The sequence below is a fragment of the Cuculus canorus genome, chromosome 1 (assembly GCF_017976375.1).
Source record: "Cuculus canorus isolate bCucCan1 chromosome 1, bCucCan1.pri, whole genome shotgun sequence".
NCBI lineage: Eukaryota > Metazoa > Chordata > Aves > Cuculiformes > Cuculidae > Cuculus > Cuculus canorus.
In genome coordinates this window covers 143,076,606-143,090,733 of record NC_071401.1, presented here as the reverse complement: position 1 = coordinate 143,090,733, position 14,128 = coordinate 143,076,606, and the positions used below count along the sequence as shown (strand labels likewise).

Below are 14,128 nucleotides of genomic sequence, written 5' to 3'. Positions count from 1 at the left end.
AGAGGAGGCTGAGGGAAGACCTTATTGCTCTCTGCGACTGCCTGAAAAGGGGTTGTATCAAAGCAGGTGTTTGTCTCTTGCCCGAGTAAGAAGTGATAGGACAAGAGGAAACGGACTTAAGATGTGTCAAGGAGGTTTAAACTGTCGCTGAAGTGTTGTCAAGCACTGGAACAGGCTGTCCAGGGAAGTGGTGGAGTCATCATCACCAGATATATCTAAAACACATGTAGATATGGTATTTAGTGGTGGACTTGGCAGTGTTAGGTTTATGGTTGGACTTGATGATCTTAAAGGCCTTTTCCGACCTAAATGATTCTGTGATTGTAAGCTGTCTTAAGTCAGTGACATGAACATCCTGACAAAATATGATGTTCTAAGTTGGATCCAGAACATAATATGAAGGGATAGGAAGAAAATGAAGACAAAAAAGAAGGTAGCTGTTGCACATAAAGAGTATTTACTTGATAGTTATTTTACATCTTTTATTTTAGTCATCCTTACTGGATCTGAAGGAACATGCTTCATCCTTAGCTTCATCAGGACTGAAGAAAGACTCAAGACTCAAAACACTAGAAATTGCATTGGAACAGAAAAAAGAAGAATGTTTGAAGATGGAAACTCAATTGAAGAAGGTACTTTTACTTCATAGCTATATATGTGGCATAAACATTCAGCCTTAGACAAATCGGCCATGTCTACACAGAAAACTTTGGGTCTTGAGTTTGAGTTCTGTGAATTCTTTTTAGTAAGTACTGTGAAGTTCTCTCCATGCGAACCATGCTAAAAGCTAAGCCCGTCAGAAAGTAACTTTCAGGCACTGCTTCTAATTTTGGACTTAATTTCCTTGCAAAAACATTGCTTTTGACTGTTTCTTTAATTTAACAGGTACTAGGAATTAAAGACTTAGTCTGCTTCAGTACAGTTCACAGCAGTATTTGTGCCATTAAACTGGTGTAACAGCGAAAAATTAACAGCTAAACATTTCTCATATCAATTGTCAGTGCATGTAGGTGTTAATGTGATAAATTTGGATTCACAGTTGGCCCATAGGAATGTATAAAAACAAATGAAAAGAATATATAATCAGAGAAGTGTGTGATCTTTTATTTTAATCTCATTGCCAGTCGCAACTGATATATTGTTAGGAATTTACTGTTGGAGGAATAATAGTCTCTTACAAGCAGGCTGATTGTTCTGAACAGAATCTTTGAGTTATGTTTGCATTGCAAGCCTTTATTTTAGCTATGATTAGCATAAATAACTGCACTATTTAGAGGAGTGCTGATTTGATTTTAACTTTTTTATTTTAAAAAAGCAGGTGATGAAGAATCACAAAACACACTAACCAAAATAGTGGTAACAATTCTATTTTTAAGATTAGAACAAAGGAGAAGGTAACACAATTTTTTAAAGAAGTTTGAGCCTTGAATTTTGGAGGTCTAGCTGTTTCTTTACAGCTACCCAGGAAAAGGAGGAGTGTCTGTGCTGTAGTTTGGAACTCTGTCCTAGACCTTCAAATGAACGTGAAATCAAATTTTGAGTCATCAATTAAGACTGGCTTAGGTTTTCTGTTGTCTGGGTGCAGTGTGGATGTTAATGCACCTGAGAATTCTGTGTAAGTAGAACTCCGTATACACATATCTAGACTCATGTTTGCCCTTCTTTTTAATTATGTTGTGCAAAATAAACTGTTATTCAGCATCAACAAAGCGCAATAGCAGGAAAAGATAGTTGTGCACAATTAATGAGTCTCACAGGCTGATTTCAGTGTACCATAGTGGGTAAGTATTTCAGAAGTCCTGAAGGATGCTTTCATTTGAATTCTCTGTCATGAATTTCAATTTCACCCTTTGTCAGTATGTTACTGATAATGAGTTGAGGAATATGTCATAGCTAAGATTTGGCAGAGATTGTTACAGAAATTGGATGCTAGTAGTAGTTTATAGTGAAACACTGCTAGCTAAAAGATGAACAGTTAAGTTCAACAGAAAAGTTAATTTGCACTGCGATGACAATTCTTCATTATAATTCCTTTAGGCCTACTTCTGCTCGTTCCATTTTAGAGAGGACTGTTTGATAGCTGGTATTCAGGAACATTATATAAGGACACTGAGCCCGTTCATAGGACCACGTATTTTTATAATCTCATCTCTGTTTTTTCAGGAAATAATTAAGAGGGTAAATTATTTTCCTGTGACACTTTTCCTTGAGTTAAATTGGGAAAGCATCTCAAATGTAAAGAGCATTATTAAATACAGTTAATAATAGTTAACTACAGAACAACTGTAGGACAAATAACTGTATTCTTAATTTTGTTCTGAGAAAACATAATGAATATGAGTTCATTATATTGTAAGCACAAGTAGATTTGCATCTTCCCATACAAAGAAGCTACCTAACCTCATTATCAGGATTATATCAATTCTACGAGCAAAGAAAATTGATAGCCTGCTATTGACTATGTGCAGTATAAAGCCCTTCCATAATACTCCTCTACTTCAGGTGTTATTGCTTACTAGGACATTTGGACAACTGTTTCCTGTGCAGAGACCATGAAGTACTCTCTCAAGTTCTATTGAGACAAAATAATCACAATCTGCTTTAAATACTGTGTCGTGTTGGGCTACTGCATTCCTTTTATTTAATAGAAAATTCAGATTCAATAGAAAGATGGGTTTTTTTGTGATAAGAAGTCAGTCCACAATGGCTTTTTATAGATGAATCCAAGTTCTAGGACCCAGGTATGCTTTCATTTAATTACCCGTGCATTTGCTTTCCTTGAGCTTTGTAAAAGAGCCCGCTTCTGCCTCTGATCCTCCTTGCTTTCTAGAACCAAGTACAACTACTCTTAGTTACTCAAGAAAATATAGTTATCAACCACTTCAATATGTTTTATAAATGTAGTAAGTTTAGATATATCTACCACAACCTTTTTGGCTGTTTTTAATTTGCCAATTTTGTCACTTGCAGGATGTAATGTATTTTTAAAAGGCTTTCTCTCTTTAAATGCATTGCGGATATTTATTCAGGCAGTTTGACATTTTCAGGGTGAATTAGTTCCTTGAAACAATTATGATAGATAATCTATCTCCAATTTAAAACTTGTAAAAACTAGTTTTACACATCTTCATTGTTAACCATTGCAAATAACTGTCACAATTAACCTTAAAACTAATGGCTTCATAAAGGCATTCACTTTAAATCCAAAATAGAGATTTATTATGTTGAGTTTTATTACTCTGTCTTAGTGCTGTTTTGCATAAGGCACATGCAGGAAGGACTCTCTTGGGTAGCTTTTAACAGTAAATGGCAAAAAGCTTTTCCTTTTAGGTTGTTTCCCTTAGGGGTTGAACAGAGATGTGTCTAAAATCAGTCTCGTTCAAGTTTGTCTTGTTTCACTTGCTTCTTAGTTCCACTGAACAGTTTGAGTACTTTCAGTTCAATCTATTAGCCTTAGATGTTAAGAAGCTGATGGAAGAGACTGAATTGGACTACTCTTAAGCTGTTAGATAAGAAAGATTTGGGCAGTCCTGGAAGAAAAACTCTTGCTAATCTCTAAACAGTAAACCTTTGATGAATCATGAACTGTGCAAGCTTCCACTTTTTTCTGTAAAAGATATTTTATTTTATACTAAAATGAAATAATATAACCAAGTGGAGTGCACGGGTGCTGAAAAGCTGGAGATATTATTTTTCTTTCCATATAAGCAGTGTCCACTGTCTGACTAGGTCTCAAATTCTCATTGTTGCTACTCCTCTTCTTATTAGTGGCTATTTTATGATGATCACAGTCTTAGCGAATAAAACTGCTGAGTTTTTTTCCTATTTAGGGTTGATTTTTTTCATAAAGATACTACAATTATGCAAATCTATGTGCTTAATGTTCTATTTATTCTACCATCATTGCTTCTGTCCTCAATTGTCAGCCTGCTGCCAGTAGGAGATACTATGGGAGAATCTGAATGCTGAAAGCAAACTGAAAATCCCTGTTCGGTTTACATGGCCTGGTGTCCTGCCTTAAATAGCCTCCTTTTTTTGCTGAGATGGAACCATTAGAGGGAAATCACACACAGGGTGCTCTTTCTCTGCTTTTCTGTGAAGTGGTTTTATGCTGTGTGGGTTGTTTTTTGTTTTCTTAGGAAACTTTTTTCAAACTTCTATTTTAATCTAGTAGTTTTATAGTGAAAAAGTTTTCTAGTTGTTTTTCTTCAGGATACTCTTTTCCTAGTTTTTTTTTTTTCCTGTCTTGTCTTTCCTGGCCAATATGCTTTGTTTAATTTTGTTTTTCTAATCTGGGGGAGACCGACTACTATTAGAATTTGTTCCAGCAAAGATGAGTGGATTTTTTCTGTCTGCATTTCCAGTGCATAGTTTTTCTCCCTATAGATATTTTCCTTTGAAAGGGATCAAGGTTAGAGAAAAGAAAGAGTCCAAAACCGTATGTTAACAAACTTCCCCTTGGTGCAGTTCTAGGAACTTTCATCAGAGAATGTTCACAGTGATCCCCTGCCAGGAAAATACCTCCAGATTCAACAAGCTCAGTCAGAGGATGGGTTTTTTTTCTGCTGTGGTGTTCTTCCTTCAAGTTCAGGAGGATATCGTCTTTCAAAAGACAGGAGAAAATGACTGAATGAAATGTTGACCCAAATTCTGTTTCCCAAGATTTAGCTTGGTTAGTCTCATACAGGCTCTACTTCTTTTTATTTTTGTGAACATGGGTTTCCTGCCACAACTGAAAGTATAGCTGGTAATACTGGTAGATGAGATAGAAATACTGCGTTTTGTTCTCAGCTGATTATTTGTTTTTTTCAAAGAAGGGATGATAAATGATGTATTCAGTGTAGCAGCCTAGAAAGAAGAAAGCATCAGAGAAATCAGGATGTCTTGTAAAAATAAAAGTAAAAACCCAGCAGTTGTGCTCAGCATTCAGATAGTGTCAATTACTGAATTAGTTTTCTAAACCATTTATCTGTCTTGTAATTTATGTGAGGGAAGTGCTAGAAATTAAAGTCCAGATCAACCTGTAAAACTGTAATCTGTAAATCCAACACAGGATTATGTTAAGTATTTGAAGACAGGACAAAACTGTTAAAATGAGAAATCAAATTTGAGTTTGGAACCTGCATGAGAGTAACATTCCATATATCTCATGTTTCAAAAGCTGGTTAGTAATACCTGCTAATACCACAAACTAAGATTCTGTTGCCTTAGTAAACTAATCTTGCAGCTATTATTATAAATTCTTTTCTTGTTGCATCTTTTCCTTTTCTTTCTCACTCTGTTCCTATGCCAAATTTTCCCCATCTTTTCCTATCTTCTTTCTCCTTTTAGCATCCTGAAGTTTTGTTGAGTCATCCATCCAAGCCAGTAAGTTCCCTGGCAAACTGAGAGGCTATTAACAACTCCATTTAATTTTCTGTGTTGCATGTGTATTCACCCGTGTGTTTATATTTGGGCCAACACAGAATGTGTTGGTCAATTACTTTAGTACTAGCTGTAGATGGTATGGATACAAACAAAAAGCTATGCTATGTCTGACCAATCATGCTAAAAAAAAACTTTCTAAGTTGCTTTTACTGCATTGGTCTAGCTGTGTTGGTCTAGCTTAATTTTTGTTTGGATACTTAATGTTGTGCCAATGTTTTTGTTTCCCTTTGCTGCAGTTGCTTGAAGTGTCTCTATTGTCATCTCTGTTGTCCGTGCACTGTCAGAGCAGGAATGGAGAATTTTCATGTAAATCAAGCCTCTTGCATGAAAATATTCTGTAACACCATGTACAGCAGCACATTAGAAATAATAATTATGTTACGGAAAGTAAAAGATTGCTTCAAAACTTGTGGAACCATTGAGCTTATTGGTATTATATGAGTTAAATTTTAGATCCTTTCAAGGAGTGTTTGTATAATAATATCTTGACACTGTAAGTTATGTAATCCAAGGTGTTTTTCATCAGAGATTTCTTTTGTGACTGTGTGCATGGAAAATCATGTTACAAAACTTTCAGAAGGCTGATTTCTGTGTTACTTTGGAAAATGTTCAGATTAAATGTAGCTGCCTGTCCTGACAATCGTCTGAGGGTCAGAGAATTCCTGGTGCTTTTATAGTTCGGTTTTTGTAACATCCCATATAGAAATTACTTTGATAGAGCAAATAATACAATGCATTTATGGGACTAGATTTTGGAAAAGAGTTGTGGTGTGCAATAGAAAAAAAGTGTAGGACTGTGAGAAATAACAATGAATAGTAAAATAGAGTATAGAAACTGCTACACTGCATTATGAGTTATTTATTGTATGTAAAAATAGGTATTAATAAGTATTCTAAGGTATTTAGTATGCAAAGGTTTGGAAAAAAACCCTGTAATTTTCTTACAAGACATAGGATTAGTGGGTAATACATTTTAAGGACTTCATTATTTAGTATTTCACAACAGAGAATATTTTTTCCCCCAAAGGTTTTGTGTGTTCAGGTATGAAAAGCAGACTCAAGAGTTTTCTGGTAAATTGATACATGCCTCCACTTTAAAATAATTTGCTAGCCTCCTAACCTGTAAATTAAACTGGTACAGTCCATTGCTAGATTTGCATCCTATTAAACAGATTATTTTATCGTTTATGGTTTGCGAAAACTTAAATTTTTTAGCTGGAGTTTCTCACGCTGTTTGATTCAGTCTGAGATTTTGGTAGATTTTGTGTGTTTTGAAAGAAACTCTTAGTCATAACAGAATAACAAAATATGGGACTGCCTTAATTTTAATCTTCTTTTTATAACAACAATAATTTTATTAAAAGATTTGGTCATTGTATGAGATTTTTTTATGCCCCTGTTGTATCTACATTGGTTAAAGGTTAAATGCATTGTCTGTTCATGTGCACTCAGTAGAGAGATGAAAATTCCCAAAGATTCCACCTGCACTGGTTATGCCCCATCCTGAAGAGAGAGAAGACCTTCCCATCGTCACCTTCCATTCCCACAGCCTCTTCTTCTAGATCTGATGGTGTGAGCAGGCAGCAGCAATGCTAAGTAGACTATGCACCAAATACCATGCTGATTCCACGCAGCTGCTTGATACCATTACAGCAGAGGCAAGAATCAGTGTCTCGGTGTGCAGAACAGAGCAGGACAAATAATCTTGTTAGGATTGGAAGCCAGTACTGAAAGTTAGCCTCTGAGAGGAGAAAAGCAGATTGGATTTTGCTGGGGGAACGGGTAGCTAGGATTACCAGGAAAGTTGTATTGAACCTGGGTCTCGGGAAAGGCATGGTCTGAGGTGGGGGTAGCATATGAGCAGAAGACATGGGACTATGGACACTATTGTGTAGAACTAACTATGCAAACAAATCTACTAAACCTGAAAAAAGTGGTAGAAGAAGGATGAAGAGAACTGCAAAATTAATGGAATCTGACTGTGGATAAGAGGAGTGGAATTTGAACCTGGCTACATAATGTTGATCAGAGGTTGGAGAAATGAGGTATAGTATAAAAGGATTGTACTTAATGCAAATAGGCAGGAGAATTTGTGCCCAGGAGAGCATATTCTCTATGAAATCTTTAATAGGATGCAAATTTCTGAGACTCCCTATTACTCCAAAGTCAGAAAATAGAAAATGTGGGAACAAGCTGTGTTTTATTCCCCAGTATGACAGAGCCAACAGAGAGAATAAGGTACAAGAGTTTCTGGCTTCAAAGTTCCAGTCCTTTTGATGGTTCATGACAATGTCAGCATCATCTTACACAGTGGAAATTTGGAGGAGTTTTTCCCTTGATTTTCTTATACCTAAAAAATTAAACTTAGCTACTCCACCCATCCTAGAAACCTTGTTAGATAACATTCATTTTGAAAAATTAAGTATCTAAAAGTTAGAAAATGGCCAATGCCGTTCTTATTTTTCATTGTGAGGTAGTTATAACATTTTATAACTAAATTATGGTCTGCCAAACTCTTGCATACAACTATACCATAGTCTATTGGCAGACCATAATTTAGTTATAAAATATTGCATGAATTTCAATATTGTATGAAAAATACTACCAGAATGAGCCAGAGATATATAAGGAAGATGATAATTATTTAGAGAAGTTAAATGATAAAATAATGTTTTTTAATATTAGGGAAGCATTCAGTGGATAAAGGCAGGAAGTTTCTGTGTTTCCCTTTTTTACCTGCACATCAAGTATAATAATACATCCTCATTTCCCACTTTCGTCCCTCTTCATTAAATGATTTTAACAAAATATTTGCTTATTCAAGGTCCAAAATTTACAGCTACCTTAACAGAGAGTAACCATTTAAAAGATTTTGCCAATAATAAGACAATAAACAACTCTTTGTGACAGACTCAAGTTTTCTGGTGCACAGTACATCAGAGAATTTGCTGCACCTTTTATTTCCAGTACAGCCTTTTTGAAACGCTGTTAAAGAACATGGTGTGTAGAGCATTGGACCTAAAGGAGAATCAAGTCTGGTTGTTTCTCAAGTTTATAATTTTGTTGAAACTAATAAAGATACAATAGAAGGCATCACACATGGTTTGTAACTTGTATTGCTGCCTTCACAGTAGGAAAAATGAAGAAAACAGTTATATGTGTTTGTCTTTTGCCTTAAATAGTCATAATATGTTTCTTTATTTGTGTGTGGACTTACTGTTTTTAGGAGATACAAGGCACACCTGGAGGTAAGAGGGTGGATTAAAATGGGCTTTCAGATTCTTGGGAACTTCTGCTCTGTGGCCAAAAGTTCTGGGCAATACTTGTATGTGAAATGTTAAACTGATTTTACTGTCTCAGTTCTTAGGTAAAAGTAGAAAGTGTTTGCTGTGAATTATTTGCTGTTTGATTTAGTTAATCTTTTAGGAATATGGATTTGGAATCTTAATTGTAATCTTTGGAATTTTTATTTACATTTTAGAACTTTAAATTAAATCTGTGCTATTGTTTTCTTCCCTGCATCTGGCACACTCTAAGTTGTGTAAGATCACCTTTCGTCTTAGTAAAGAGATTTTTTTGGCATGAGAAATATCAACTATAGAAAATTCTTTTTAATGTGTTTTGTCTTCCCCTCCTCTCCATCTGTAAATAGTGGTTATTTCTGTGGAACACTGGTGATCTTTGTTTTAGTTGTAGAAGTTGGCTTTGTCAGCTGATTTTCTGTGGAAGCAATAGAAGTTGTAGTACATTTATTTGAGGAACAATCACTCTTTCTTTTAATCTTTAGGTACCTGAAGTACTCACCCCATCACTCACCACATTCCAGATGGGAAATGATGGCTAAGAGCAGAAAAGCAGAAAGTTGTTAAACCACCTCTTAGTTTATAGTCCCTCTTAAGAACTTTTGAGAGCATATCCAGAGTAGTAAGCTTAAACTATTCTCAATCCTGAACCACTTAGAATTTGATATTAAAGTCACGCTGCCAAAGATTAATACTGATCAGATGAGCTTTGCTAATAAAAGCATAGCTTAAGGAAGTACTGCTTTCTAGTTAAAATGTTTCTGTATTTCTTATGCAGATCAATGAAAAACAAACATGCAAGTTTGATTGTGTTCCTGAAAGTAGCTTAAATTCACTTGTTTGATTTCATACTGGAACAGACATGTAAAGCTAATGACAGGGTCAGTAGTTACAGTTAACAGTTTTTAAATAGCCTCTAATCAGGTAATCTCAACAGCCTATGTACACTTTTATTATTTCTTATTTCTCATTTCTCGTTTGTCAGAGGAGATGTTCCCTTCACCCTAAGAAAGCAGCTTTTTCAGTGTATTTAAATTTTTAGTCATACTTTTGCATATTTTCTTATTTGTAACTATATTAAGAAGTTGCAGATTTAGGAATACTGTCTCAGGCGGAGGTGAATGTTAAACCTACTGAAATACACTTCTTATAGTCTTTTAATAGAGCAGAAAATTTCTTAGTGCATTTGTCACTTCATATGTCTGTTCTATTTTGAAAGTAAAGTTACTGCCATATTTTAGAATTTTTGTACAGCTTTGGTGGACAGGGAATGTGGTTTTTTACTGTGAATATGGGAATTCATTATTTGTGTTTAACTTTCTTTTTGGTTAATAAAAAATACTGCTGAATTATTTCACACAGTGTTGCATTGGGAAGGTAGCCAACTTCATCTGCTCAAGATCTTGATATGAGTTTGCAGGAAACCTCTAAATACATTGGTTTTCTTTCCTATACAATAAATGAATCCAGTAGGATTTTGGATATGGTCATGTAAGACCTATTTTGTACATAGCCCACAAAATGGACCAAAGTCACTCAGTCAGTAATTCATAACTCAGGAAGTGGTCTCCAGTTTACACCATATCGCATAACGTTTTCTTTGTGTTAGGTGAAGGTATCCATACTTATGTGCATTATATACAAATAACATGTGTTACATGTCTTAACTAATAATTTATGTCGTGTAAATAGCCCTGTCATTCTATAAGAACCAGACACACTGACTTGTTGGCTAATTTTCTGAAAAAGAAAATTGATTTCCTGTTCTCAGGAGTGTCCCTTGGGTTGTCGTGGAGATGCTTTTATTTGCACAGAGTAATATAAATCAGGACTGTCCTGACCATAGAATTGCATTAGGTCTTATAACTTCATTTGAATTAGAGTTTAGTAATGCAGGCGAAGAGCCTAGCTTTGCTTTTCTTTTTTTTAAGAAGTTTCTTGATTATCTGATCATGTATTTTGGATGACTTTAAAGAGCGTGGAGGAGTATTGGTTAAAACAAACAATGTGAGAGGTTGGAAACATTCCTAAATCCAGTACAGAAGAATTCAGGCTCTGCATCTGGTGAAAAACAGACTTTGTTACATAGTGTCTCGTAGGAGAAAATAGATGTTCCCCAGTAGACAGAAGCCCCCCAAAACCAGAATTCCCAGTTCCTTAAAAACAGCATTTGGAAGGAAAGGAGGGATTTTTTTATTTGCAATTTAGGTATCGTTGAAAAGAAAATGAAATCAAATATTTCTGCAGGTTTCCTGCAGGCTTGAAATCCCAAGAAGTCATTTCAGGAACACCCACCAACACCCTCCCTCCAAAGCAGAGTATGTTCCCTGATTGTCTGCGGCTGTTCATGGAGTCGACATGTTTGTCAGTCGCATTGCTTCACACTCCTCCTGGAGTCTGCATCATCTTTGGCAATATGTTATTTAAACTTCCACTTGCCTTTCAGAATCCTTTCCAAGGATTTATAATTCAAAGTGCTTATGGAGCAGTAAGAATCTGAACGTATAGACAGCCCTAACTCCAAAAGGCTTTTCAAAGCTTCCAGGCTCACCAGGGATGGATGTGGAGCTGGGTCTCAGTCAGGAGCAAGATTTTCAGACTTATAGCTCAGTGACAGAGGAGCAGCAGGGTTTGACTCTCAGAAGTGGAGAGCCTTTTAAGTCTTCCTAAAAGGCATTGCCTCGGGAAAGGATCTTGTTCTTCCGGGAGCTGTGGTTGTTGGGTACTCCTGCTGAGACCTGCCTGGAAGACTCGGGAATTGGCAGGCATTTTGTTCTAGTATAACATACTGTGCGAGTTATCCAGCTTTCTGGAATTTCTGTTTAAAAAGAAAAGAAAAAAAAAGGAAACTGAAATGGTTTAGCATTGACCCCCAGGCAGGCTGCTGCAGGGCCAGGGCTCTGGATGTGAAACATTCCAGTATTTGGACAACCCAGATCCGTCCCAGGGTCGTAGTCCCTGTAAAGACGGGCGTCAAGGCCTCCTTCACTCCTAGAATAGTCTGCTCTGAGATTCTCTTGGATTTCACTAGAATTTGGCCTTGGCTTTAACAGAACTATTTGAAAATAAGGGACTTCAAGGCAAAAATGTTGAGGTCAATAGACAGATATTTTCCTCCGGTATTATTTAACTAAATAACTAAATTAAAGATTTTGCCAAATGTATTTTGCTGTTATTTTGTTCTTCGGGAGGAGCAGCTTCTAATCCTGAGGTTTATGCTGCTGCAGTTCTGTCCAATTACCTTTAAAAGCAACAGAGTTCTGTACTATTGGGTTTAGACTTGCTGTGCTTTGGAGCAGGACATTAGCAGCTTGCAAAACGTTCCACATCTGCACACAGCGGGAAAAAAAGAGTTTGTAGTCTTATTTTCTGTTGTAGGTTTGTTTCACAGGCAGAGACTGCCTTGAGTTTGCAGGCAGTCTTGGTCAGCAGAATAGCTCCACCAAGCCTATTTTTCACTGAAGCAATTCTGAAATACCTTTAATTGACATCAAACAGCAGTTCGAGATCCAAGAACCAGAGGGGCAGGAGGAAAATGAAAAGATAGTCTGATGGTTTAAACTCCACCATACATACTGCCTTTTCATCTTCTCTCCATTGGGGTGATTTTACCCTCAGTCCTCTGACGCATTTTGTCCTCATAACCTTACTTAAAAAAAAAACAACTAGGCAAAAATATTTTCAGTAGTCATCCGTACTCGTATTCATCCTAGTCCATACCGCGTGGATAACAAGCAAAGACTTCATTATCTAAGCAGCAAGTCTGTCTGCAACTTTGCATACTGATGTAGTTACTGAAGGCTATTAAGCTGAGATATGTTTTTCTAGATTCTCTAGGTTAAGAATACCTCAGATAACTAATTCTGCAGTCACATCACTGTTTATTGAAGTGGATTTTAGGAATTTTTTTACACACTCAGACTTCTGTTTTTCGTTCCTTCCAAAGAAATTTACCTTTTTGTCATATTTTCACTTATTTTGTATGTTGATTCTGTTTCAGATCAAAAAGATGACTGAAAGTTTTTTAGACTGAATTTAAAAAAAATTGTTTCTGACTTTCTTATTTCTAGAAAGTATTTTTCTGTCCTTAAAACTAGCATATGTACTATATATTTATTCATTTGTAAGAATTAATCTTAGTATTTTGAAATAGATACCTAGATAGTGTTACGCAGTATCTGTAAAATGCACGCGTGTGGATTAAGTGTTTTGTCTTGAACCTTTTTCTTACAGGCTCATGAGGCAACACTGGAGGCTAGGGCCAGCCCAGAGTTGAGTGATCGTATGCAGCAGCTGGAAAGAGAGGTAACAAGGTATCGGGAAGAATCTAGCAAGGCTCAGGCTGAAGTGGATCGTCTTCTGGAAATCTTGAAAGAGATGGAAAATGAGAAGAATGATAAGGATAAGAAGATAGCAGAACTGGAGAGGTGAGAATGGTATAAAGAAACTAGAAGAGCAAAATAGCTGAATATGTTAGAGATAACTCAGTCCATTTTTCTTGCCTTAAAAACCCTAGAGTGCCTATTTTGGGAAAGTCCGTTTAGAATTTTCCTGTCTTCAGTCCTTTATTTTAGTAGATTGTAAGTGAAAAGGTGTGCTTTCTTACTGTGTGCTTTCATTACTCGGATGCTCAAAATAGGGCTGGTATAGGTAGAGCTGTAAGGGAAGGGAGATGGTAAGGAAAGTTGGCGACACTGTGGTGCATTTGGAGAACAATTTGTTCATTTGATTTAAGAAATTACTCAAACATCTTTCTCAAAAAAAAAAAAACAAACAAAAAACATGCTGACAAGTGGCATTGAAACTCTCTGTACTGGTAGGGACACAGGTAAACTTTGGCTCTTGTGAAGCCGCATGAACAGATTTGCTTTTGTCCAAGTGAAGTGTGATTCAGCACTTTTCAGCATTCTCCATCTTTCTTTTGGAGTCAGAGTACTCTTGTATTTTTTCTAGACTTTGGTGTCCGAATCAGAAATAATAATTGAATGATTTGAAAAACTCTTTTTCTAAGAAATCCATTCTTGTTTCTTTGAAGGTGACAGAGCAGAACTCTGAAACATTTCATCTTCTTCTTTCTTTGTGATCATAAGCAGCATCCTATTAATTTTCTTTAAGTTATTGTTTTATTTAACCAAAAGTCTCTATACCTGTGGTATAAGCTTGAACATGCAAAAGTAGGGATATGTCATTTTTAACTGTCTTCCCTTTTTTTTTCCTATGTGGTATAACTTCCAGCCCGTTGATACATGATGTATTCAGCAGAACATTCAGGCAATAGGTTGATAGAGTACGTGCATTTAGTACAACCATGAAAAAGTTCACCTGTCACCATCTTAGGCATGCAAGTAGATTAGGAATCAGGGTATAAGCAAGAAACTTCTGTTAAAAGTAAAGTATAG

At 36.1% G+C, this 14,128-nt stretch overlaps 1 protein-coding gene across 13 annotated transcripts in view; it reads left to right on the top strand.

The window, feature by feature from the left end:
• Positions 1 to 14,128, top strand: part of ERC1 (ELKS/RAB6-interacting/CAST family member 1) — a 302,814-nt gene that overhangs the window by 116,610 nt on the left and 172,076 nt on the right. For 8 of the 13 annotated variants that reach the window (XM_054067591.1, XM_054067605.1, XM_054067550.1 and 5 more), the window contains 3 exons: positions 492 to 632; positions 5,332 to 5,367; positions 12,963 to 13,156. In XM_054067591.1, coding sequence (XP_053923566.1) covers positions 492 to 632; positions 5,332 to 5,367; positions 12,963 to 13,156 — 371 coding nt within the window. The remainder of the gene's footprint in view (positions 1 to 491; positions 633 to 5,331; positions 5,368 to 12,962; positions 13,157 to 14,128) is intronic. The other 5 variants (XM_054067600.1, XM_054067580.1, XM_054067656.1 and 2 more) reach the window with 1 other exon arrangement.